The 27,550-nt window shown below is 47.7% G+C and overlaps 1 protein-coding gene across 4 annotated transcripts in view; it reads right to left on the bottom strand.

The window, feature by feature from the left end:
* The window catches only part of LOC142075272 (CBP80/20-dependent translation initiation factor-like), a 143,757-nt gene that overhangs the window by 64,479 nt on the left and 51,728 nt on the right, over window positions 1–27,550 (bottom strand). For all 4 annotated transcript variants that reach the window (XM_075136410.1, XM_075136411.1, XM_075136408.1 and 1 more), the window contains one exon: window positions 25,392–25,467. In XM_075136410.1, coding sequence (XP_074992511.1) covers window positions 25,392–25,467 — 76 coding nt within the window. The remainder of the gene's footprint in view (window positions 1–25,391; window positions 25,468–27,550) is intronic.

The following is a 27,550-nucleotide window of genomic DNA, read 5'->3' as shown; positions in this document are numbered from 1 at the left end:
ACGTGCAAAGTATTATTTATTTTCCAGGGACTACAGAGCTGTCATAACCGTAATGATTTTTATTTATGCGGTATTGTACTTCCCAGGCTGGCAATAAAAGCCCTGTAAAAGTCACTCCTTTTATTTCCATCGCAATCTATCTTCGCCTCTGAGCTCCAGCCGCTGCTGGTGAATCACCACGCGCGAGGGGCCACGAGGGAGCAGCCTGGGCAAGGGCAAGGGCTGGGTGGGAACGCGTCTCATCGAGCAGCAGCTTTGTCACATTGGCATGACAACATAACACACCGACTTAAAAAAAAAAGGCCCTCTCTGTGTGAAAAGCCTTAAAATGACAGTTAATTTTAGTAGCAGTTACCGAGATAATATTTTGAGTTCCTCTGGTGGAAGATGTAACGGAGGAGGAAGATTGCTGGGGATGGTAATGAATTTAGGCTTGCAGACCAGAGAAGGCATCCCTGAGTCCCAACAGGGTTTATTGTGACCATCCATCCTGGCCATCTGCAAAGAGCCTGGAGAAACTGCTACTGCAGCAACCCTACAGCTCCCATGGCAGCTGGAGCCTTCCCCTCCGGAGACCTTCATTATTCGAGACTTTAAGTAATGAAGAGCTCACCAGCCCCTGGGTAAGTCCTGCTGCTGGCTAGCACGTCCTCATCTGAATCTTGCTTTGGCTGCAGTCTTCAAGTGTGTTTCCTAGGAAGGGGTTTCCCTTTTAACTTTCTTCTTCACTATTAACTCTTCCAGAGAAAATCAGATGTGCCATGATCATATGGTTTAGCACAGGCATTAGAAAGCATGTTCAAGAGTAGTACCCACTCTCGGTGACCAAATTATCTTTCTCTTCCACTAAAACACCCTGAACACCCAGAGGTGCCACACCAGCCGCAACACCCTACACGATCCCTCTCATAGCAATGGTACAGAGGCCATCGTTACATGAAGTTGCCTTAGCTTTCTTGCAGATCTGCTCATCCAGCGAGGATCTGCTCAGCGACGCACATTGTTCTGTGGTCCTCTGCTCACGTCCCTGCACCCACCACCAGGAATAGCTCTCCTCATGCTCCCTAGATCTCATCTCACCGCTCAAACATAGCCCATCTTTGACTAAGAGGAGGTAGTTTGGGAGTAGGGAAAGCTGGCAACCTGCTCTCCTGAGGCTGTGGTTGGGTTATCACCTAGTTAACCAGGTCTGACATGGGCTTCTCCTGCAGCCAAACACCTCATGGTTAATTCTGTGTGGCATCTTAGGATCATACTGAACCTTCTTCATTACTGAGGGCTGTGGTTTGAGTCTTCCTCATCATTTATTTTCCGATCACTTATTTTCACTGAACGCATAGGAGGAGCTTATCCGAGTATCTCCGAGATCTTTGTTCCTCTGAAAATTTGCTTGAAATTGGCCAATGGGTAGCAAAGCGAATGAGAAAAGGAAGGGAGGAAGCAGACACACACAGCCCAATCACATCAACCGTGCTAGTTTAGGAAATCAGGCTAAAAATAGCACAATACTCAGTGAGACTGTTTCCAATGTTGTACTACCACAACAGGCTAAAGCTTGGGGTATTTTTAAGAACTTAAGCTGCATTGCAGGCACACGTGCAAATACAATTACCCTGAAAAATGAAACCATCTCTGCAGAACACAAGGACTTAAAGCACCGATTTCCTCAACGCGAAACCTTCATTAAGTCTCAGGAGCTGCCTTTCTGCTCTTTCCAACTCGAAACCATACGTACGGTGGTGCATTGCTGCATGTCCTCCTTGCAGAGCACCGCTGTGCTTCCTCAGACCTCTGCCCACCAGCAGCAGACAGCATCGGGCTGAGAGATGGATTAATTACAGGGGAATAAGGCTCCTAATCCAAGGAGCATGCCTGTGCCTGAACAGAGGAGAACTTCATGTCCCCATTAGGAAAATCAAGGATCTCCCTTCTCCAGCCGAGCAGTTCCCTTCCTTAGTCCCAGTCATGAGACTATGTTTTGGAAAAAAACAGTCACCGGTCCCTACTCTTGTCTATTTTGGTGCCTAAACAGAGCTAAATTTGGAAGAGAGAAAAGTCGACTTTTTTTGTGCAGCGAGCTGATGTAAAAGGAAGTATCAGCAACTTGCAAGAAGGGCGGAGTGGCTGGAGAAGACCGAGGGTGCTGGGTGGGTGGGGACAGGCCAGAATCCCAAGGGCACGGTGAGCGCCTTGATGACATGGCTCTTGGGTTTGTCTGGAGGCTGCTCCCTGCCACGGGTCACGCAGGACAGCAATGGAAGCGCCTTCAATAGAGCTGGCTCGCTGAGGACAACATGGATCTGAAATGCAGCTCTTCCATTTTGCAGTGGACACACTCTTTATGAAGGTGAAATCCCTGAACAGAGCCAAAGGGAAAAGTCTTGCAAGGCAGAAGACCACCCTCCGCTCCGCAATGGGTCTACAAGGAGACCTACACAGGAGGGATGGTTTTTGCTCCTGCTTGGGCCAGAAGACACCATCAAGCCCAGGTGGTTTTCAAAGGCAGGTTTGCAACTTCTCAGTGGGCAGCAAAATCACATTTGCTCTCTCTCCCACATTGGTTTTATTTTGATATTTATTCGCAGGTGCCTCAAGGAGAATGTAACAAACCAACATTTCAGTGCTGCTGGTTCTGGAAGCGAGGGGTGTGGGAAAAGCAAAGAACAAGGAGCCCATGGTCTTAGAAAGGACCATTAATAGGGGTCATTTTCAATTTTGGAGCAAAACACTCTGCGGTTTACATGGTGGGAAGTTTGGAGCAGAACCTGAGAAGCCCCCGGGACTTTTAATGCCTGTACGTGTATGTCAAGTTTAAATTATAAACATGCACGCTGTAAGAAGAAAGGCCAACAGCTCTGGAAGAGAAGGGGCATTCAGGACCGGTCTGCTCTCCGGGCCAGTTCCCTAGAGATCGGCTCTGTTGTGATGTGCGTATTCATTTTCAGACGTTTCAGGGAAAGCAGCTCTTGGAGAAGGAAAGGTGATGTCTGGCAAGCTTAGGTGACTGTCACATGGCCAGCTAGCATACGCCAAGGGAAATCTGTCATCTACCGAAATTGCTGCAAACAGAGGGCAGAGGGGAGCAGGTCTGACGCCCACGTACACTCTTCTTGTGCTTTACCTTCCTAATGAAGGTGTCTGCCCAACCCTCAACCCCGTCCACCTGCCCGTGGGAATCCAGAAAGCCGGCAGCTGCCTCTCCACTGCCCCAGACCCATTTACATCAAAGTTTAATGAAAGAACAAATAAAAAGCTTTCAAGATCTTGTTGGCAATCTGCAGCAACCCAAGAGCCTCTGCCTCTCCCCTCACCGATACCTGCCCCTCCCCAGCAACATCCATCTCCTCAGCCAACCCACTCCACGTCTCAACCCACTAACCTGTGGGGTACTGGCCTGGGAGGGACACGAGGAAGGGGGCAGGACCAGAGGAGGGAAATGGTTGGGTTTAGAGCTACCCTGCTACAAGCAGGAGCTTTGCTGTCGTTTTTCTCACGCCTCCTCTGCAGCAGCATCAGCTGAAGATGTTGGAGGGAGGCACCAGCTTTGCCTCTTTTACCGGTGATGGTAAATCACACGGCAAATCACAAGGAGATAAGCAGAAACGAGGCAGGGGTTTTTGCTGCTGCTGGTCCTTCTGTGACCACCCTTAGGTAGTAAATCCCAGGGACTCCTTTGGCATCTGACAACAACTGCCTTACAAAAGGGATGGTCCTATTTGGGACCAACCTGCACCCTCCCTCCTTCTCCACTTCTGCACTTCTCAAGTGCAACTGTTGCCTGGGGGTGGCCAAATTCACAGGTGTTTCACAAAGACTCTAGGGGCCATGAGAGGTTGGGGTTCATTGCTTCATCCCCGTGGTCTTCATGTCTAACGCAGCCTGACTTTCAGATGTGAAACCTCACCCCACAAAGTGACTTGTCTTCACTCATACCCCTCATTCAGCCTCTTCCATAGACGTTCCCCATGCAGCAGAAACACTCCTAGCCTGTGGTGGTCAAGCAGGTGAAGATGCCTGAATGCCAAACAGCAACACTGAAACCCCAAGAACAAACGAAAGGTTTAGAAAAGCAACTGCACTGATGGAAAAACCCAACGCTGGGGTGATGAGAGAAGGAAAAGAAATCATCCAGCCATATCGCAGGATCAGTCCGCATGAGCTTTATCTCAAGAGCCTTTTGTGCCCTCAAGAAACATCTCCGCCCTTGCTTATCTTAAACAAATGGTTGCAGAAGACCTGAACTGAACAAACAGGTTATTAGGCCTGCGGTAGGCGCTGGGAGTTTTGCTCAGTTTTATTGCACACAAAGTTCAGGGTGGGATTTATTTTCTGGGGGGTGGGAAGGGAGAGGTGGGGCTGGGTTCATGGCAGCCCCGAAGACGCCCCATCTGCCTGCGCAAAGGTGACAACAGAAATATCGAGGCTGGAGGGAGCGTAAAAAAACAAATATATTATGGTTCCAGAAATGATCCGCAGAAACCAACCCAGTGACTTGCAACACCCTGCAATAAGGTTTTCATCTGCCTGTAAGATGATTATCTGTGGCAGGAAAGTCCGGGACAGCACAGACCTGCAGATATATTTAATTTTTATTGTGCCGGTCCCACACTCGTGGTGTCTATGGGGCTGAATGCACCAATGCTCAGTACAACCATCCCAGCCATCCAATTGCACATGAAAAACGTGGCAAAGGCGCCGCTACCTCCCCGCCGGCATCATCCCCATCACCTCTACCCACCCAAGGCCAGCATTTATTGACGCACGTAAGTCCTGTGGGCACTTCCAGCAGAGCCACCTCCTCGGAGGCTACTTGCCGTTGCCTCTTCCCCTTCCAGGAACTCCCGCGGCGCTGGCCTGCCACCCACTCTCCTCTCTTACATGAGGGGAATTTTCTACCTCTTGAAAGGAGAGGGCTGGGGCACAAATCAAAGCCTTGACCTGCTTTGGAAGCCATGGAAGAATACCAAACAATGTCAGGAAGCTGCCTGGAAATGATTTCCTCTCCGTTAAAATTCAAGTGATAAATCTGTTCCTTCAAATTGCAAAGCTATTCATTTTTCCTGGAAGGTGCTTATAATAATAGTTGCTTCTGTATAAGGAATCAATCGGTGCTCGACATCAATGGAATAGAAAGCGCAACAATTTTACAACATACTCCTCACCCAAGATAAAAGGCAGGTAAATACTCACAGCACTTCACGGTTGTGGCTCTCCCATCACTCCTCACCCACAACACAGCACACATGGGTCCTGGCCACCTCCAAGGACGCTTTCTTCAACCTCAATCATTGGACCCAGGGCTAAATTAAACTACAGGATTGGCAAAGAGGACTTAGTTTCCAGCCACCCAGGAGCTGGAAAAGGAGCAAAATTCCTCCGCCTTTGCTACCACCGACAAGTCCCATGGCGGAGGAGGGATGCTCCGTGGGACCTTGACAGTGAGACGTGCTTGCCCGATGAATCACGGCATGGCGCAACACGCCTCAACGGGAGGCATAGGAAGTTGTTTCTTGGGAGACGTCCCAGTTTGGAGGATTTCCTGATTAACTGCATCTTTAGGGAGCACACCATAAATTGCACATTGCCAGCAAAGGTGTAGCTGCAGCACGTGTACCTCGGTGATGAGCACCTCGGAGAAGACTCTTTTCCCAAAAAAAAGGGCAGGGGCACAGAGGAGCGATGGCTGTGGCAGTGATCAGGACTGTCACAGCTAAACACCACTCTTTAGTTATCATTAAAAACACCGGCACTATTCCCTATAGGGCTCTGCCCTCCCACGTTGCCCCAAGGACACAACCTCCTGGATTCCCACTTGCTGAACATTAATGCTGGTCTATACGTCCAGTCTCACGAAATGGTGGGCATTTTAATGAATTACAGACTCTACACAGGCAGTCCCCGACCCAAAGAAGCATCATTTAGACCCTTATCTTCCCACTGCCTTTCCTTGGCATTTGCTATCAGCTCCTAGCAGAGAGCGGACACCCAGCTAGAGGGAAGACAACATTTAAAATGGCATTAAATACTTGGTGGCATTAAATACTTGGTGGCAGCTAAGCTCTCCCACCTCATCCCTCTGCAGCCAGCTCTGGGATGAAACAAGACACAGAGAATGGCAGAACAACGCAGTGGGAAACTCCCTGTGTGGGGTGAAGGATGCAAATGCAATTAAAGCATTAGAATAATTAGGTAAAGCATCCCAAGTGAAATGTACCCTGAACCTCCCTCAATGCCTTCTGCTGATGACTGACAGCAAGTTTTCCAGGGTCTATTTTTAACTCTCGGCCCCATAGCTCCTGAATTACACATAATTCAGAGATAATAAAACTTTAAAATCCAGGACAAAGTCTCCTAGGAGGAACTGCCTCTGCAAACACACACGTATACATCAGTACAACCACGCTGGGCAGGAAGAAAAGCCCAACCAGTGCCACCAAGCCCCGGCTAAGCCACCGAGATGGAGACAGACTGGAAACACTGCTGCATTGAAAGAGGGTGCTCCAGACACACCGACACGGACACGCGGTGCCATAGGAAGAGTATAAATAACAGACAAAAGAAATCCCCTTTTGTTACAAGAATCCGCAAATCCAAAATCAGTTACAAGCTGACTTAGGAAACGGAGTTTTTTCCCATGTTATAGCAAAATGGGAACAATACTTCGCGAGTGGAAGTAACTCTAATTGTTTTAACTGATGTTATTTTAGTGTTGTTTAGGTTTATTGTTTATTTGTATGTATTTCCTCTACCCCGGTCAGGCTTAAAAACAAACCTTACTGTCAGCAGTAAAGTGTCCCATCCGTAAATAAATACGTTTATTCAGTAAATATAGATATAACCACACCATTGCTTGGAGTCCTTAAATGCAGAATATTTAAAGAATCATTAAAATAAATAGCATTGGTGACCTGGGTTTGCTTTCCCCTGGAAAAGGGAACCTTTTTCAGCTAATACTGGGAATAAATACCGCCCACAGCACTTGCGACCAGGAGGCACCACACCTGGTATTTGGTTTGCGGTCTGTCCAGGTAGCCCAAGCTCATCCTGAGAAAGGGCTGCGCTCGCTGCTCCGAAAAGCTTTTCCTACATTTTGCTTGGCTTGTGCTAGTTTGGGGGTGAGGGAGGAATTGCTTTAGCTGGGACTTACAGTGTTATGAGGTTGCTATGGGAATATTTGTAACTCGAGTTATTTCAGTCCCTCTGGGACCTTGCATTTCTTTAAAGTATACTTTTCCTCTGTATTTTTCATGTTCCCCAGTCTGTTTTTCCCCATCTCTTGTCCCCTTCAAAGCCTACCACCCCCCGTTGTGAACCTCGATGTGCCATCTGACCATGCCTCTCCAGCAGAGATGAAGCGGGCAGGTGAGATGGCAGGAGGACCCTTCGTTCACCGTCCACCCTCAACACCTCCCCATCATGCCATCGTGGTGGACGTGTCATGAGGATGCAACCTGCAGGCAGAATAGGGATCTCCCTGATGAATTTTTAAGGTGACCTAGAAACAGACCCCATAGGACATCAGGGAGTTGGGGACCAGAGCCCACATCACCTGGAGGTGTCTGTTGAACCTCTGTGCAATCCCCAGCGTCGGTACAGCCTGCTCTGGTTGGGTGTGCTCACCTCGAACCTCAGCATCGCTCTCAGCACGAGGTAAGGGCTGTATCCAAGTATATTTTCATTTCACCCTTATTATTAATAAAAGATTGCATGTTTTTCATGTGTATTTGTGTAATCCCCCAGAACCAAGCCCCCACAAATCTTCTCCTCTTGGATGGACCAGAGTTTCAGCCCACAGGAGCTCCAGCTCATGCAAGCTCCCAGAAGCTGGTACAGTCCAACAGCGATGAAACCCCTTATTTGCAGAGTGATAACTTCATAACCTTACAAACAAGAAGTGGCTTCTCTTTTAACGTGGGTAAATCCAGAGGCGCTAGGAGAACTTTCTCACCGCTCAGCCCTTGGCACTTCCCGTTGGAGGCCTTCCAAGTGCATGAAGTTTTGCAACACCGTAAGCCAAGTCAACGAGCATTTTTTGCCATGATCCATATCACTGTGATCCATACGCTGCACCACCAACGTCAAAGGGAATTTTGCCATCAACTTGAATGAGGTCATGGTGGTGGCAGCCCTTCTTGGTCCACCAGTGGACCTTTCTTGTAGACCTTCATGACTGAAGCAAGCTGTGCAGAACATCACCGTCCTTTCCTCCTCCAAGCCCCTCGTATTGTGCTGGAAACATTTTCACACAATGGATATTCCTGTTTGCAGTTGGCTGAAGACACAGCCAACACATTTTCCCCGGGACTACAGAGAAATAGTTTTTCTCCTTTCTGAAGTCTCTGCTTAGCCTAGCTCAGCCCAGAGAGAGCAAGCGAGGATCCCATGTCACAGCCACCCCAGCTCGGAAAATACCCCAATGTGCAAATGCCAATTTAATCCTATAAAAGCCTCATTCTTCCCTTTGAAAAGTCCCATTTCTTTTCAGGAGTGTGGGCTGTGCAACACAAGGGCTTGACTTTCTCCTTGCCAGGTTACTGGCAGTTGGTACCTGTGTGGAAGAAACTGCTTCTTGAGTGTCCGTCTGCTCTCTCCCAGGATTTTCCTTTTATGCATCGAGCACTAAGATTCCTCCTGCTGTAATGGGTTTTAATGCAGGGATAAGCACAGAAAACATTGCACTTGCCAGAGAGTATCAATCATATCACATCATATATTAATTATGCCGGTGGTTTTTCACTGGTGCTTTGCAGACCTCTGGGAGCCATGGATGACTACGAACAATAAAATGAGGACGAGTAAGAAAAGCAAGTTTGTAGTTGCTTTACAGCAGCCTCCAAATGTGACATTTGGAAACAGATCTGGCATTTCCACCAAAAAAAAATCCTGAAAAAATGCTTTTTATCCAAAAGTTGCTACAGGACAGGCAGCAGGACAGCCTGTATCCGCTCTCCTGTGTCTTGCAAAGGCTGAACCACGACAACTCCAGAGACACAGGCATCATTCAAACATCAGCTTTCCTGCCAGTGAAAGCATACGTTACGGCTGCTTGTGCGATGACTGCCAGGAGCTGGGTGAAGTCCCTTCAATTCATTTCACATTGGCCAAGAGGAGACACCTTCAGGTGTTTCATCAGAACCAAGCAGGGACAAAGACGAACCAGCAGCAAAACCCAACAACCAACCCAATTCCTGGATATTTTCATGTGCCAAGCGACCAGCACCAAAGACCTTGCTTACTGGGATGTCTCAGGTCACGTTGCCCCTCCCCGCTAGGGCTTTTTTAGCTCCTTTCTCCTTTCCTTGGTGCCCTTCTTGCTGGCAGGATTGTGCCCATGTGATGGGCTCAGCTCCAGAAGCTGGGAAGGGTCTGAGATAGTGGTCACCGAGAATGGTATGGCCAGCGAGCAGGAAGGGGCATGAAAGGAAAACCGCAGATGCACTGCATTACGAGCAACTTGGAAGCGGCTGTCAAACTGCTCGCTACCAAAGAGAGACGGGAATTTTGGCAACCAGCACATCCCCCATGCCTGTTCAGCCAGCTCCCTCCTCCGTCCAGGATCCCTGCCCACCACCGTCAGCACCGCAGCCATAAGCATCCTACAGATGCTATGCCTTCACGGTGGCTCTGAAGTCATGCAGGAACCCTACGGCAGCCCCGGGATGCAAACCGAGGTCTCCCACGCTACGCTCCACGCTCACCTGGGTAGCTCTCCTGTGGGTCTACCTACGGCCTTAAATTAGGTAGCCCTTAGCTTACTAAAAGCAATTTTAGACATCCTCACTGGCATATTGCTCTTTGCCAGTATACTGTATACAGTTACACCCGCGTACAAGATGCTAAAGGCACATGGGGTCCTTCCTCCTGCCTGCATCTCTGCTGGGATTGGAGACAACTCGGAGAGCTGCGAAGGCTCAAGCCTGCCCTTCCCGAAATCAAGTCACCAGACGCCTGCGTCTCTGTGCTTGGCAGCCTCAGCCTTTCTCTCCTTATCAATGCCAAAAATTATTCATTTAACATCCATGGCCTTTCGCCAGCAAGAACGTTGTGCGAGGAGCAGAACCATCTCCTCTGCTCCTCCGACAAACTGAAGCAACAAAAGCGAGGTTCTTCCTCATGAAAGAAAAAAAAAAAAAAGAAAATTCCCACCAGCTAAGAAAAGCTGGAGGTTAATATAAATTCCATGGGTTTGAGAGGGAAATGGAGCTGCATTCAGAGACTCGATGGCTAACCACGTTTCCTTCGTCTGGCAACTGCCCGCTCCCCCAGCAGTTATTGAGGAAGTTAGAGGAGCGCTGTATTTGTTCCAGCTGCAGATTTCCCTTAACCCCTGGCAGTGGTGTTTTCGAAAAGACACAGATCTTGTTTTCTGATGGTGGCTTTTCATCTTCATGCGTGCCGCGGCTACAGTTACTAGCTTTAAGTGCAGTCATTCATAGATTAAAAATAAAGAAAAAAAACCCTTTGCCATTCTAAGAAGACCAGGCTGGATGAGCAAAAGGGGGATTAAATGAAGGCTTTCAGGAATTAGCTCGGAACAGGAAAGAAGAAGATAAAGCCATTCTAAAAGCTTGTGCTAATACAGGAGTCCTTTTTGTTGTAAGTGTTAATGCAGCCATGCGAATTCCTATGAAGATTTATTAGTCAGGTCATATAATATGCTCTCCTTCCTCTTCTGATGATAGGCTACAGAATCAAGGCTATTTTCCTCCACTAAAACGTTCCTCTCTTTCAATTAAGAGGAAAAAAATATAATTTTTTTCCACGACTTTGTTTGTGATATACACAAGGTTACTTGTGAGGCTGATGCCTTCAGAACAGCGACACACAGACACCGAAATTAAGGTCCCCGTTTAGAGACTACGCTGTTAGGATGCTCCCCGTAAGGTAAGCACAGCCCCAGGTCCGTGGTACCCGACGCTGAACAACGTGACGGAGCTGGGATATGCAGCACCGTCCCCTTCCATCATCCCAGACCTGCTATAGCATCCGCTGTCCCACAGGACTTCAGTCCAGTAAAGCATTTACTTTATGCGAATCTGCTCCTAAGTCTACTATTTACCTTGGCCCTCAGCCAGCCAAGCACTTAAGCACATGCTTAAAGTTAAGCACAAGAGTAAACAGATTGAAGTCAGGGGGACTTAAAATTAAGCACATATTTCAAGGATTTGCTGGATAAGGGCCTTAACCCCAGTGTGCGGCATTTAACCGGGATGATTCCCAGCTGATTATCTCCCCCCTTTCCCCGACCTCCCCTCCATCGGACCAGGCAACAAACGGTTTCTGTTTTGCCACCACGCTAAAGGCTTGGCTTTAAAGAAACCTTGTCTAGCCTCCAGGCAAAGCATGTCTTTCTTTAATTATACCTGCCTGTGAAATACCTTCCAGAAATCCCCACCCAAACAAAGCCTCAGGAAAGGAAATAACGGAAATTCTTGATGGTTTCCATGGGGGAAACGATCCTAACCAGTGAGACGAGGCGCACGTAAGATGAGGCTGATGACTGTTCCTACTGTACACAGCTCCCAACCCAGAGAGACTCCTTAAAGCTCCAGCAGAAACCCCCAACTACCACAGTCCTCATCTCCCAGGGCAGGAGCATCCTTGAACCTGGCCCCTGGATGTGGCTCTCTGCACAGCTTAAGATCTGAAAAGCTTTTTGGTGGACACGCAGGGGAAGAAGAGACTACCTACCTTCCCAAAGGAGAAGGTGGGACCTGTGGCCTTCTGTGAGAAGGCGAGTTCAATGTAGTAAGCCCTACTGTGCACTGAAGACCCGATTCATTTGCCAGAGGGAGAGTGGATGATGCTCATCAAATTGTAGGAAACCACCTCTTTTTTTTTTTCCTTTTTTTTTTTTACACAATAATCAGCTAATAGCATGTGTGACCTCCTCTCGCTGTGTTCCAGCTTGTTGGACCTTGGCACCAAGCAGCCGCATGAATCATGATGGTGATTTTGCCGTAAGGCAGTTCCTGTCGTTACTATCGGCATATTGTGTGGCAACACAAAATCCATGAAATCACCATGCTCTCCCCTGTAGCAAAGTGCAGCACCCAACAAGGAATCTTCCAAGAGGCCACACAGCTTCTAAAGGGCTGGAGGTCACCTGCAGGACTTTTTTTTTTGCCTTCCATGCCCTTTCATATGAGCTTTTTTACTTTATTTCAATTGCATCTACCCATGCTAGGACCTCGGTGGCTGTGGGCACGTGTGCAGCTCTGGCAGAGCGAAAGCCCTCTTGGCACACAGAGGCAACCACTCCAAACAGGCAGCACAGGCAAGACTTGGAAGATACGGACAAAACAGATGAGCAGAAGATTGGAAACCTGGACACAGAAGATGAAGATTTGCTGTTGATTTCTCCAGAAACAGGATTGCTGTCATCAAGAAGCAGCAACTTGCCCAGACTTGACAGTGGATTAATGGAACATCACCAAGTCCACTCCGATCCTTTACCCGTCCCCATCCAACTCACTTCTAACCATTCTCTGCTGCATTATCATCTGCTCCTAAACAGTCAGTCCTTCCCACCAGGGCATGAACATCTGATTTGCCTGTGCTACGCATAGCAATGGCACTAAATAATCAAGTACCTTTGGAAAAGCACCTGTGAAAGATGCCTGGATTACTCCATCCAAACTGCAAACCACTCCAGGCGACCACTAGATCATCAATTTTCACTGCAGCACATGCAGAAAGACTTCTGCGCTGCCAAAACACCTTCTCTTTTGATCCAACCTCATGTCAGGAAAGCTACCTTAGACCTCCCAGAAGAAGGACATGGCCATCAGCTGCTGCACTACCGCCTTGCCCTTCCTCAACCAACAACTCTCAGAAGTTGAGGACTGGCAGAATAAATTCCAGTCCTGTCTTGTATGTAAATCGCATGATGAAAAGACGTGGCAAGTACGAAGCCAAACAAGGCGATCTGCTTCCACTTCAGACAGGAATGGCAGGATGGTCAAGTAACCAAGGAGCTCCACCTCTAACGCAGCAGGTTCCCAGCCTCACGTATACTTGCAGCCCTTGGAGCTACTTCCGATATATTTTCATGGCCTTGCTGACCATGGGCAGCTGGGCACTATTTCTTCTTCTAGACGAGGAAGAGCAGCAAAGGAGCTGTATCTTGGAAGTCTGTCACACTTCACTTGCCCTCCACCAAGGTCAACAGAGCCCATGTAATTATCATTTATTACCTGCATAGCTACGCTGCTTGGAAACACCACCGAAATCCTGGAGCTAGGTGCTATACGCAGAGATCAGAAAAGTGCTCCAGTACCAGGAGAAAAGCAGCACAATACCAAGGCTGAAAGAAGAACTTGCAGCTTGCTTGCTTTTGCCTTCAAACAAGGGCATTTGTGGGGAAAAAAAAAAAAAAAGAGTTTAAATGACAAATCTGTTTGACTAAGCATTTATAAATTGAACCAAAAATAGTTTTCTTTTCAACTAAAGGACCTGTAGCGTGTGTAGTCCCAACACTGTGGCCCTGCAAGAGGGGTGGGTGTGGGACCCTGGCCACGAGTGTTCCCACCATGCCCTTGGGTTTTCACGCAAGACCTGGGACAACTCCCCCCCCATCTCCATTGCCAGGGGTCCTGGTCTCTGACAGTTTTCCATAACCAGGTTTGCTCTTGCTTCAGCCCTCGGAGCATTTGCAGAAGAAGAGTTCTCACCCGCCGGCACTGACAAAGCGGACGAGGGGAAAGAGGAGCCGCCGTCGTGCTCTTCGGATCATGTCAGGTCGCACGTACGTTTGAAGTTGGCCACCCCGTTCTCAGCAGCCAGGAGCAATCTCGTAACGGCTACTTCCTCCACCGCTCGCAGAGCTGATCTTCAGGAAAGCTCTGTAGTGCGAGGAAATCCTGACCATCGCCACCAAAGCGTTATCGACACAGCAAGGAGATAATAACGACAGGAACTGCCTTACGGCAAAATCACCATCATGATTCATGCGGCTGCTTGGTGCCAAGGTCCAACAAGCTGGAACACAGCGAGAGGAGGTCACACATGCTATTAGCTGATTAATGTGTAAAAAAAAAAAAGAAAAAAAAAAAAAGAGGTGGGTTTTCCTACAATTTGATGAGCATCATCCACTCTCCCTCTGGCAAATGAATCAGGTCTTCAGTGCACGATAGGGCTTACTGCATTGAACTCGCCTTCTCATAGAAGGCCACAGGTCCCACCTTCTCCTTTGGGAAGGTAGGTGGCATCTAGCCTGGCAGTTACCACCTGGAAAAAGTATCACCATTCATGGTGGCAGAACCTAGCGTGGTCTGTAAGTTTTGTGATTGCTCTGGATTCACAAGAGATATCACAGAAACCACAGCAGCCCTCTGATCCGTGTACAACCTCCCTCAACAGAGAGAAGACGGCTGCCTTAATGATGGACAGGACTGGTGGGCACGCTGCTGTGGGTCAGGCCCCATAGCACTTCTCCAAAGACCTTTTACTCCAAGGATTGCTGGCTCAGACCTTCATGGTCTGTGATACGCATCCGAGGAGTAGCGGGCACATCATTAAAGGTGCTGGCTTGAAAACCTGGGTGCTGTCAGATGGTGGTCAATCCCTGGAGCAAGCACAATATGGCAAACAGCTGTGTCTCCTTCAACCCCATCCTTGGTGGAGACCATACACCACCAGCACGCAGGCTTTGCACGTACACTGAGAGCAGCAGAAATTCCCCATCTTGGACAACCACAGAAATGGAGGAGGTCAAGGGTGGGCAAGACATGAGGGTTCACCTACCCTCTGTGGGGATCTGGCCACTTGTTGAGCAGACGCTGGGGAAGATGCTGCCATGGCATCGTGGAGGAGCACCTATGCATGGTAAGGAGACAGATTTCCCCCCACCATGAGAAACACCCATCGGTACCTTCTCCAAGCGCAACGCTACACCAGAAATAGAGCACCTCAAAGACTTCATTTTGTTTTTTCTTTATTTTTTTTTTCTTTTTGCAGCTCAGGATTACTGAGTTCGCAGAGTCTCTCTTTAATGTCACATGCGCGGCTCAGGTCCCTCAGGCCCCAGCAGAAGCAGCCTGGGATATTTGCACAGACCCCTCACAATGGAAGGAAGAGGGTGTAGGAGGGAGGATCAGGCTGCTGACCCCTTTATTGTTCTTGGGCCAGAAGAAAGCTTCCTCCTGGCTTAAGAACCACGGCGCTGAAAAAGTTTTCCAGCCAAAACGAGTCAGATGGAGTCACTGGGTGGTGGTTTTTTTTTGGTTTTTTTTTTTTTTTTTCTTCTTTCTCCTTCCCCTGCCTCCCCCTTCGGTCAAGCGACGGGGAGTCACAGGGTTGTGCTCCATTCACAAAATACCTGCTGCACATCACGTAGTCCTTCCCCCCGACGGCAGGGAAAGGCGCTGTAACCCAAGCAAACGAAAATAAACCTTTTTTTTTTTTTTCATTCTCTGCAGATTTGAAAAAAAAAAAAAAAAAGAAAGGAAGAAAGGACCCTGCTCCCAGACTGACGCCTCCAGCGTGCGCCCGCCGGGGAAGGGGTAGGCGGGGGGGGGGAAGCGAGACGACGATATGAAAGAAAACAAAAACAGCAAATTCTGCTCCGAAAGGATTAAATGGAGGTTTTCCAAAAAAACACCCCACCATTATATAATGAGGCTTAACTCGGAGTCACCGGGTCACACGATGCAGCAGACTGGAAAAACCAAAGCGCAGTGTAGCCTTTTAATTGTTAAGCCAACCATTAAAAAAAAAAAAAAAAAAAAAAAAAGAAAACCGACATTGTGATTGTACAACAAGGTGGCCACTCACACACTAATGGTCGGGGTATTTTTTTACCCCCTTTGCTCTGAAAATACCATTTTAGTATGAGTTTGACTGCTCGCCTTTCTGCCCATCGGGGCGATGACCTGTTTTGCCGGGATGCTGCCGCTGCTGGGCGCAATTCCACAGCGAGCACAGGGACCACACCGGCTCCCAAAGCCTTAAGGCAGGCGGGGCTGATTTGCACCAAAAGCAAAATAAAGTACAAGTCTATTAGTGGAAACTTTGCCCCGGCAATCTAGATACCAAAACCCATCGCTGGGTTTCCAGATCAAAATTTGCATGCAAAGAGATGATTTTTTAGCATGCCGGTTGCATCTACAAGCCCGACCATAATCCATGGTCACCTGCCTAGCCCCCAGGTCCTCTCTGGTTCTCCATAGCCTTTAGGTTGAGCTGGTTGTACAACTACAGGCAACCCTGAAGCTCCTCCATCCTCAACATATCCCAGCGCTGCCCTTACCGGAGGTCCTATGGAGCTGAGCTGCAGGACTGAAAAGCTCCATGGAGCCAGCGGTGCGGACGGGAACAACCCAAACAAGAAGAAAGCTTTAAAAAAGCCACCCTAGCTCTCTGCTTTTGGAAAACCAAGCTTTCATTGACCATGGGCTCAATGGCTGGAGCTGACTGGCCACTGCATGCCCAGGAGGTCCAGCTGCAGCTGCAGGACCTGTCAGTACCATCAGGCTGGAAAACGGAGATCATCCTGGACTCGTGTTTTCTTTTAAATTACAACAAATGCAAATTTGTTCTTTATAATTGACTCTTAAAAACTGGTTTCGGTCCAGATTATCATTGCCGAGTGACCATCAAACAACAGGACAGGGCATCTCATTTCTTCCACTGTTGCTTCAAACCATGTCCATGCAACTACTGACCCCAAACCTTTTCATTCTTACCTAGTAAACATGCAGCAACCCAAACTTGAGGAACACATATTTTTATGTTGCATTTATTCACAGCCCCAAGAGGAAGGCTGGCCAAACGAAGGCATACGCTTTATCGAAGGCACCAGCTTTATCTAATAACGTCGCTCACAGGCGCGTGATGGAGTGAGTGTCGGCGGCTCCCTCCCCAGGACCAGTGAGCAGATGCAATCCGTATCTTATGCGATACCTGCTTATTTTGCCCAGTCAAGGGGTCTTTTTTTGCCCAGCCAAGGGGAAACAAACGGCTCCTATAAGCATACATATTTTCTTTCCGTTCGGACAAGGCGCCTCAAAAGAATATACAATGAGAAATGAAATAATCAAGTGGGTCACAAAAGCAGGAAGAAATGAAGCTTTATCATTCTCCAGTGATTTCTCTGCTCATACATTACAGGAATTTAAAAAAAAAAAAGAAGAGAATTAAAAAGAAACCAAGCCAACAATGAGGAGTTTCTCCGCGGCGGTACCAACAGGTGAAGGGCAGAGCAGAATAACCCTGGGAGACATGGACACCGGGGCAGCATCGTGTGGCCAAAAGCGTGGAGACCACGTTCCTCTCACTATTTCTATTAGCCCTGATGAAACCCTTCAACCCCACCATCCAGCACAGGTATTTTGGGGATGGCACAGAGTTTTCTTTCACTGAGCATGCCAGCACGCGTACAGCCGAGCGCCTGTCGTTTTTAGAGCCAGCAGAAAAGTTCATGGAGTATCTTAAAAAAAACCCAAACAAACCCCAAAGGTATTTTTAAAATCATAAAATGAGGGACAATACGAACGTGGGACTAGAAAGGACCTCTGGGTTACAGAGCTCGGTCTGCTACTGGGGGCAAGGGCATAATTTAATTCCCTTCATAAACAGCCTCTATTTTCCCCATGGAAGAGACATCCAGGTGTTGTGTGCAGCAATAAATTTCCCACTTAAGGGACAATCTTTGACCAAAACATCTCGGATTGCAATAAACACTTATCCTGCCACTAAATACCTATATTTACACCCATAGCTATATATACATCTCTCCAGGCGGGACGGGATTCACTTACCTGCTGCCTCCGGGCAGGAAATTCGCATTTTAAGAACTTCTGGTCTCATTTATTGTATCGGTTGCTATTTCCATAACATCAGAGGAAAGGCAGCAGAAAAGTAGGGGGGAGCATCTTCTGGTTGAGAAGAAATTTTTAAATGCGACAGGAAACATTAACCTCGTATTTTGTCAGACAAGGGACGAGGACATCCCCCATTGGCAGGATTTTTAGAAAGCAATGTGTTTCTAGGCTCTGTAGGTCCCTCTGCCAACGGGAATGTATACACGTCTCTCTGGTCCTGCGGTATGTCTCCTTTTTTTTAGAGAGAAAATTCCTTCCTTCCCTTTATTTTATTAAAAATTCAGGTCTTTCACGGAGAGCGCGGAAGGGGATTAGGATGTGGAAATAGCCAAGCCAGCAGAAATAGCTACTTGACCAAAGAGACATTGAGTTTTTATTCGGGATCTTTAGAAATCTGGATTTTTTTTTCTCTGCTGCTTTTAATAACTTTTTTTAACTTAATCATTACTCCACAACCGGCTTCAGGAAAATATTCAGCAAATTCAAGGGAGTGCAGCAAAAGCCCCTCTCAGATTTCTAATGAATCCTCTGGGAAAACAAGGGAGAAAAAGATGTAACACTATTCAGAAGTTAAAATTCAGGCAGGATTTTGGGGTGTGTGTGTGTTACGGTCTATAGAAAGGCCTGGGAAAAAACCAAACCAAAACCTTTCAGGCTTGCTTTGGATATTATATAGCTGCACAAAACCAAACCTTTTTGAAAGGGAAGTCAGCTATAAGGCTGAGAAAAGCCCGTGTTGTTCTCTGGTGTGTTTAAGCCAGAGCTCAACGTGGTGACATTTTTGAGCCTCAAATACCTATCGAGTTGTTATTTATACCCCAGTACATCCCCATATCCAAATCACTTAATTCCCCAGAAAACTGCAGTTTTCAGGTCTAAAACTACTTGTGAACTCCTTAAAAGCAAAATAGAGGATCTTTCTTCATCATCCTCCCGGGAACACTTAGCCATCCAGCTCTCTCATCCTCTTATCTCCTTGTGGTCCCTGATCATGAACCCAAAAGCCACCACCTCCTATTGGTAAGCCCAGCCTAGTCCTTCCAATCAGCCGCTTTGTGTCTACCCCTCCATCAGCCTGGCCCAGGGAAAAGCTGCAAAGTAGCCAAAATCCCATTATTCATACTTTTTATAGCACAAACCAGTGCCTAGCAAACTGGGGTCTAAGGAACAGAGATGGTCCAGCAGATGGTCTCCATCTCCCTCCTGCTGAGGTTGGCATGTCCTTCAAAGTGGGATGGGGGACAGGGACAGATGGACAAATGGAAATGTGGGTGTTCAGAGGAAAATCCTACGTTTGATGGGGCAGCAGCATCTTCCGGAGAAAGGGAGGACCCCTCAGCACATCTGGCACCGCTCCTTGGTGTGAGGAGCATCGCTTTGAACTGAGCCCTGCCGGAGAATCCCATAGGAAATACGCAGAGTTGAGGATTACATTTGAAAAAGTGGGATTTCCAAGAGGAGTCGGGGAGGTGTTGAGATGCAAGCGAGGGAGACCTGGGCTGTGGGGCTTGTCTAACCCCTAGAAACCAGTTCCCCTCAGGGTTGTGGTGCTTGGACAAGGCAATGACGGGGGGGTTCACAGACACGTTCAGTTTTAACCCCGCTCTGCTCAGGGCTTCCATCTGCTTTGAGGTTCACGACGATGCACAGCGCTAACCAAATTCAGCCCCGGCTGCAGAAAAACACCTTCCCCCTCCGCAAGCCCCAGGGTCCCCCATGCTGGACATGCACCCCAAGCCCAAGGTGGGCACAGCAGGATGGAAGAGCAGCATGACCTGGCACAGGAGGGTGCGAGACGCAGCCGCTGCAGAGTAAGGTTTCTGCTTGGAAAAAGCCTTTGGAAAAAGCCTTGTTTCCTCTGTGCAGAGCCGTGTTTCGGGGCCGTGCAGCGAGGCCGCAGTGCCCTCTAGTGCTGCAGGGTTCCCCTCTGCCACCAGCCCTGTCCCCTCGGCCACCAAACACCAAGCCAACCTTCAGAGCTGCAACGTAAGCCACCCTTGCCCTTTCCACCGACCCTCCTTGCACACCCCAAACCCATGTCTCCGAACCCAGCCGACCCAACTGGGGTGCAAGAGCATCCCAATGCCTCCCATCCTGGCAGGAGCTCGTTACAGGTCCACCACTCTCCAAACAACAGGGCAACCTGGCCCCAACCCTGCCTAGCTGACCAGTACCAGCTCCAGAAACAACAATAAAAAAGGCATCTCCACACCCACCACGTTGGGAAGATACTCCCACAAATTATGAGCCAACATCGCTAAGTCTGTTTGTACTGGGTGACAGCCTGAAAAATAAAACCAGCCCTGAGAAGGGAGAGTCCATCTCATTCGTTACAATCAGAAGCCAGCTCTGAACCCGAATAATAATAATAATGGAAACGTCAAAGCTCTTGGCCATTTCCCTGATGTTTCCGTTGTGAATAAGTCTATCATATGATACGGAAGACCATCATAATCTGAAAAACCCACTGGAAGATCTCCCCTTTTCAGCATGTCCGATAAAAACCATGGGGTTTATAACCTGGTTCAGGGCTCACAGTGACTGTGCTGTACTGCCAGAGCCCAGGCTTGGACCTTGCAAGAACCTGCGAGCTGATGACCTGCGTGGAAGATAAGCCAGCCTTCATCCAGACCTCTCCTCTCCAGTGCTTTGGAGATGGCAACAGTCTCATCTGCCTTCCTCGGTCAACCGTGGCCTTAACTCTAACATGGGAGTGATGCTGAAGGGGTTACAGGTGACCATGGCAGTTTGCCCTCTCAGCCCAAGGAGATGGTCATTGTCAGTTGGGTTAAATGCAACAAAAAACAGGCCACAGAAAGACCATATCTTACTGGAAGTCGCGGCAAAACAAAAGCTTTTTACTCAGCAGTGGAGATCTGACTCCCAATACGTTGTGACCTATACTCAAGTAAACCTTGGCTCTTTGACAGGGACTTTCCACAGTGGTTTTAGCAGTTACAGTATTGGAAAGACCCTTGGGATATGGGAAGCTGGCTTGTTAGACTAGAAACCTTCTCTGAAAGCAATGCCATGCCTACACGCTCTGGATGGAGTCCAGCAGGCTCTGCGGGCCGGGAGAAGAAATCCCCCTAGTTTGGGGCTCCTAGGGAGCCACCACAACTTGTTTGGTGGACACGTAAAGGATGTCAGGGTTACACCTGGCAAGTGGCAGGAGGGACATACAGCACATGGGGCATACCACATGGACCCGGTCACTCCCAGTGGGAGGGAATGCCAGGCAGAAGGATGAGCCCACTGGTGCAGAACGGTCTGCTAGGAGAGGGCCACGTTGTTGTGGCTAAGGCTCTGAAAGAGGAGGGATCTGGGCTGGCTAACGAGCGGGCTAAAACGAGAACTGCCCAATACTGTAGTGCAGAAAGAGCAGGCAAGAGAGGATGTGGAGAAGATGAGGACTCTTTATGGTGATAGTAAATAACACCACCCCATCAAGGAGCTGTCCCTGAGCTCCAAAGAGACCTGTCCCCCTGCCACCACCACCCTGGAAGGATCAGCAATCCGTAGGGTCCAGGAGCAAGCCCTCACACCAGTGCTGGACACTGACCTCCTTGCCTCGCATGGAGACTGACAGCAGAGGGGATGCTCGCCCATGATCCACCCTTCTCCCCCTGGACACCCTGGTTGGCTTCATCTCTCTTAAGGCACCTACCATGTCTGAACAAGTCCACATGTGAGCTGGTCCCTCTGGGCTCCTTGCAGAGCCGACAGGAAAAGGACATGGGTATCCTCAGATGGGAATCATCTGACCTTCTCTATACCTCTATGTTGAGATGCAGCGAACCATGCCCCAACGTGTCCATGCCCCTCCTACAGCAGGAACCTCAAGTGACCGGCCCATGCTCAGGTCCCACCTTTACTCACACGATCTCTGCACTGAATTGTAAGGTCTGACTTGAAAATACTTGTCAATGAGGAGGGGTCCCAAAGGGAGTGTGCAGAGACGCCTGTTAGGTCCCTAAATTGAGGTGGGATCCCAGCATGGTCAGGAATTCCAGCGCTTCTAAGCCTATTTAGACAAAGTCAGGAATACAGTGGTGCTAAGAGGAACATGAACAACTTACAGAGTCTGCCTTTCTCCTAAGGAGCTGCTCCCTTGTTTCTCATCCAACAAGGAAGCTGGATGACAACTGTAGCCAGAAAAGAAACAAGCAGTTTATTGTAACTCCAAGCACATGACAAAAAGGGTCAAAAATCAGTAAGGAAACGGAAGGAGATGAGCTGCAAGGCAATTAAGATGTCAAACCAAATGACATCAATGCTGTCTTCCAAGTTCATCCCATAGCACCAATAAAGCCCAGTACCCCTTTCAAAAGTGCCACATAATTTCTACCTCCTAAAACGCACCGTTCGGAGGAGGGCAGGCCCAGCCTGGAGGCACGAGTCCAGCAAACTGAAAGCCAACAACTGCAAGATGCCAGTCCAGAAACCACTCGGGACGTGTCCCAAAACTCTCTGCTCACGTCTGTCAGCATGCACAACATGTCCCTGTGACACGCAGCCTCTTGCATCCTTTGTGAGCTTCGCAGGGAGGATGGAGGGTATCTTGTAGGACATGACCCCTTGGGTGGTTTTCTCTGGTAAGTGTAGAGTTTGCCAAGGGCTCGCAGTCTGAAGACCGTATCTAGGACCGGGGCATTCAGCTGTGACACGTCCAAGCCAGAAAGCCTTTCCGAGCATTTGCCAAAGGGAGCAAAAGCAAAATGCACTGACTCAGCCCTCCCTGTGACGTTTTCATGACGCCAAGATGGTTACATGGTCTCCTCCAACAAACCAGCCGAGGTGAAAACGGAGAAGATGATGAAGACTGGCTCTGCATCTGAGCTGCGCCTCTCTAACGCAGCAGACAACCGATCCTCCCCAGCGTGCAATAAAAAGCAGATCTTATGAATGGGGAATACTTATCTTCAAAAGATTATTTTCTTCCAAAGTCACTTTTTGGCAGCACTGAGGTGAATCAGTGCCCAAATCCAACTACAGACTCCTGTGAGTAAGGAGAGACGAAGAGGTTACGGCTCACGAGCTGAGCCAAGGCAATGACCTCATGCACTCCTAACCATGAAGCTTTCAAAACAAAGCCTATTTACCAGTAAAAACAAGCACCCCAGATGAGCCTTGAAAAGATGGGGCAGGAGGAAGCTTCAAAATACCAGTTGTCAACGCTGTCACGAAGGAATTGCGCCCAGCGCCGAAGCGGAGCCGGATTCGCCTGCCTGTGCATGTCCACGAGATGGCAGAGCACGCCGTGCCGCAGAGCCGGCCGAGAGCGTCCCCACGGAGCGGGATGCACGCAATCTCCAATTTCAAAACATAAGGCTGGCGACAAGCATTTTTCCCTCAGGCAGCTATGAAGGAAGAAGGTTTTGGGGGAGGTTGTTTTGGTTTTTGTTTATTTTTTCACCTTTTAATTGCCAAATAGTCACAGGCTTTCCTTGCGATATTTTGTTAAAATACTATTGATAGATTCCAGCAGCAAAACTCATGTATATCTATTAACGTCCAGATATCCAGAATATTCTGCTTAAGCCATTAGGGGGGTCACTGTATCTCTCTGTAGAGATATACGTAAAGACCTGGATGTATACTGGAAATTAGCTCTAGATTCAGGTCCTATGTCCATCATATTTTACCATCAAAGGAATCCAAATTTCCAAAGCTGCCTGCAAGTAAGACTCACTACCTCTCTCGAACCTGGTGCTCTTAACCCTGCTATAGATTCTGAAGCACATTCAGCAGCAAAACGTTTGCACCCGAGTCACTCTGGAGGATGCTCGGATCAGCCCAGTCGTGCTGGAGGATGCTCGGGCTGGCCCCTCTGTCCATGCGTGGCTGCCGTAAGCAACCCATGAGATCTTAAACACAGAGAGAACAAGAGTTTACGTATCTCCAACCTGAAAAGCCCCTTCTTCAGAATATGACACAAACATAATCGCAGTGTGGGAAAGCCCCATGGAAGGTGAAAGATTTTTCTTTCACAGAGCCATTTAAAACAAGGGATAAAGACCAGCAAAATCACTGTTGGCACTGCACGATCACATTCAAATCCAGTTAACAATGATACGTCAGGATTAAACCAGCTGTCTGCAAGTATTTCACTTGTCAACGCTGAACAAGATAAATCCTCTCCCAGAACTACCCGGCTCCTAGTTCCCACAGGCACATACGACTGTACATGCCTAGGTAAGTGAGTCTCCAAAATAACATAGTATTGCATGAGTCTGCCCAGAGGCACAAACAAAACACCAAATCCCCAGCATTCCCACTAGCTCTTCCAGCTTCGAGCTGCCACACTAAGGATTAAGCTAGATGTTAAGGTATATATTGGTACTAATTCCCTGGAGTCAATGGACTCAACCTGGTGTTATGACAGGATGAGGTGACAACCAGACCAGGAGGACCTGGCTTATTTAATAGCTGTCAATTATAAAAGAAGTTGAACCCTAGAGAAGAACGTCAGCTCCTCGCATCAAAGATGGTTTGATTCCTCATTCCCAATTATTCCCCAGGGAAAATAACCTTATTTTGCAGAATTACTGGGCTCTGTATCAGCTGAACCTGATGTTTGCTCCCTGTGACCTAAAGTCCAGACATACCAAGCATGGAAGAAACTGAGCAAAAAACAGCTGTAGACAGCGTTCCTCCCTGCCAAAGTCAGCAGCACTTCTCTACTCTTTCCACTGGTTTGCGTATTTAGTGCCAGCTAGCTCACCCAAAAGAAATAGTAAGATCATCACATGGTTTGCAGGATGAGCAAGGCTTTTCCTCACATGATGCATAAGCAAGAAGCCCGTCGAACTCTTTGCTCAGCACTGAAAAGGGTAACGCTACCACAGCACATGGTCTGGAGACTTCAGCAAAAACACACTGAGCATCCTCAGAAACTTGCTCAGCCCAGGACACTCAGCTCCTTCGAGGATTAGGGCTCTGGGAAGTGAAAAATTATATGATGCTGACAAATTGACTTATTCAATGGGTTTTTTTAACCAAGGGCCTCATCCTGCCATTCCCCAACATCCGAGCATCAAAAGTCATTTAAGCAGAACTACCGAAACTGGGATGTAGAGATAGATCTGGAGAAGAAACAGGCTGGAGAAAACGTACAAGTAGATGACCATTGCATATAAACATACGCACACCCCACAGAGGAAACATCTGGGTCAGCACACCATCCCTGTTAGCTTCCTGGCCGCAATTTATTTTGGAGCTGTCAGGAGGCTTGGTGCTTTTCAGAACCTCCTTTCCTAAAATATTTGAGCCCCGTGTCCATGTACATATACATAAATATATTATGTATATATGTGTGTATACATATACTGTCCTCAACGCTTCACCTCCCAGCGAAGTCTCCGCGGTAACTGCCTTTGCCCAGCACTAAGGTTCACAGCAAGGCTCGCCGAAACCACAGGCATAATTCTGCATCACAAACCCCAAAGGACCATAGCTCAGCGCATCCAGCCCAGGCTTTCCCACTTCTGGGAAGGGTTTCCTAAGGAAAGGTAAGGCAGGTTGCTGCTGGTCTCCACCATACGGGCAGGAGATGTCCTATTCACCTACCTGCCACACTGGAAGGACTTTCTCTATGTCGTTCAAGTTGATGCTGTCACCGTCCTCGTATTTCCCTTTTCCAAGCCTATGGCAGGAAGAAAACAAAAACAAAACCAAGTGAAACCTCGCTGGAACCAAAGTTAAGTTTCTATTATGGCACATGGGGAAGATTGGTTCTTACTGCAAAGGACCCTCATGAAAACAAAGAGGGTCTCTGAGGCGAGTAAGCCGTGCCTCCAAAACACTCCCACACGGCCGTAAAGCCATTAATACAAAATTAAATGCTTTTCCCAGTCCTCTCCACTTGCACCATCCGCCACAGCGTTCCAATGCTTTTGGTAATAGCAGCAGTGAGAAACCCAAAGTAAGTCAGTCCTGAGCAGTAGCGCTGGGTGATTCAATTCCCAGACCAAGCTAAACCGAAAGCACAGCCCATCTGGAAAAAAAAAAATGGGGACACAAAAACATAATAAAAAATATTTCCTTTGAAGCACTGCTCATTTGTTGATCTGCACAGGAGCTCCTGTTTCCCTGCTGAGAAAGGTGTTGGCGAAGAAGCACAAACATACATCTCGGACAGCAAACAGCAATTGATACAAATACAAACATACAATTTGAAATGCAAAGAAATTGGGGTGAGAAGCAAAGCACTGACAGACCAAATGCATAGGTGGCAGCTAAAGGACTTTCTTTTATCAAGAAAGGGAAAAAAACAATCCAAAGATAATTACTAGCTGGATGCAGAGAGTTTGTAATGATATGGAGAAGAAAAAATGGTCAATAAATATCATCCTTCTGCATTTCCAAACAATTGAGGTGATCTATTTTTATTATGCAAGAATGATAATGTATTTTTTGGTCAATTAGTGATAACATATTGTTAAATAACATATATTAGAAACTTTGATAGCAGCAGACTCAGGTAATCAGTGCCTAGAACTCTGAGAACAGCAGATTTTGGTGGAATTCCAGCAAATGGGGGGAAAAAATCCAGAAAAAATGGCATGTGCTAAAGCACCAGGCTCAAAAAACAGCAAGCTGAATGGAAACACTTAATTTAATTAACACCCTAATTGATTTATGGGCAATCAGAGGTGTTCAACAATTGACTTTCCCTCATAGATGAAATAGTGACTTTGATTTACAAAGGCAAAAATATAGTGTGCGTATATACAGAATATATATATGAATATATATATATTTTATATTTTTTTAATATATATATGAGAAAAATCAAATCAAACATCTGGGGACAAATAATATCAGTTGCAGGTACAGAACAGGCAAGCGTATCGCAGAAAAAGATTATCTGAAAAGATGGGGACTGTCCCAGGGTGAACGTCTGATGCTGGACTGTGGCATAGAGGCAGGGGATGAGGAGGCAGGGATTAGGGGGATGAAGGCAGCTTTCCTCTACAGGCAACACGCCTGAGCCTGAACTACAGGACCGCAGGCAGCTCGGGCAGTCACGTTTCAAAGAGGTGGTTGAGAAATTTCTTAGAGTACGGGAAAAACGAAACTGATACATGGGCTTGGGAGGTACCTGGAATGAAGAGAAAATATCAGCTACAAAAGGTTGTTTGAACTGGAGGAGCAAAAGCACAGCAAGAGGTAACATTGGAAATTAAAGGCAGACAAATTCAGGTCAGAAACGAGGCACAGTTCCCTGGTTTTCCTTAACCACTCCACTTTGATTATTCATCATACCACCAAACTCAGTATCTGCAAATAAAATCAGATGGCTTTCTGGAGGAAAACACTTCAGCCAAGCAAAAGACGCTTGAGGTCAATCAACTGGATGCAACTACACGGCCAACCTTGGGCAAGTGATCAGGAACAAAATGGTCTCTTTGGTACTTAAAGTGTAGAAAACACATTCTGAACAACATCTTTCCCTTTTTTTCTATAATTCATTGCACAGCTAGCATGTTAAAAAACTCCACTCAATCAGGAGGGAAAATGCCTAGCTAGCAGATGAAGATTCTTGGAGGTTCAGCAAGCTGAACTGCGCTCAGCACAGATTCGGCACGGAGAGCTGATGAATGCACAACAGAGACAACTTTAAAAGTTAAAAAATAAAACCTATTTTGTCTGTGCTTCCTCTATTCTAGTGCAGGTTACTTATATGACCTGTATTTTGGGAGATGCACTGCTTGTGCTGATGGCAC

This window comes from Calonectris borealis, chromosome Z (assembly GCF_964195595.1).
Source record: "Calonectris borealis chromosome Z, bCalBor7.hap1.2, whole genome shotgun sequence".
NCBI classification, from domain to species: Eukaryota; Metazoa; Chordata; class Aves; order Procellariiformes; family Procellariidae; genus Calonectris; species Calonectris borealis.
This window is presented reverse-complemented; position numbering and strand designations above follow the sequence as displayed.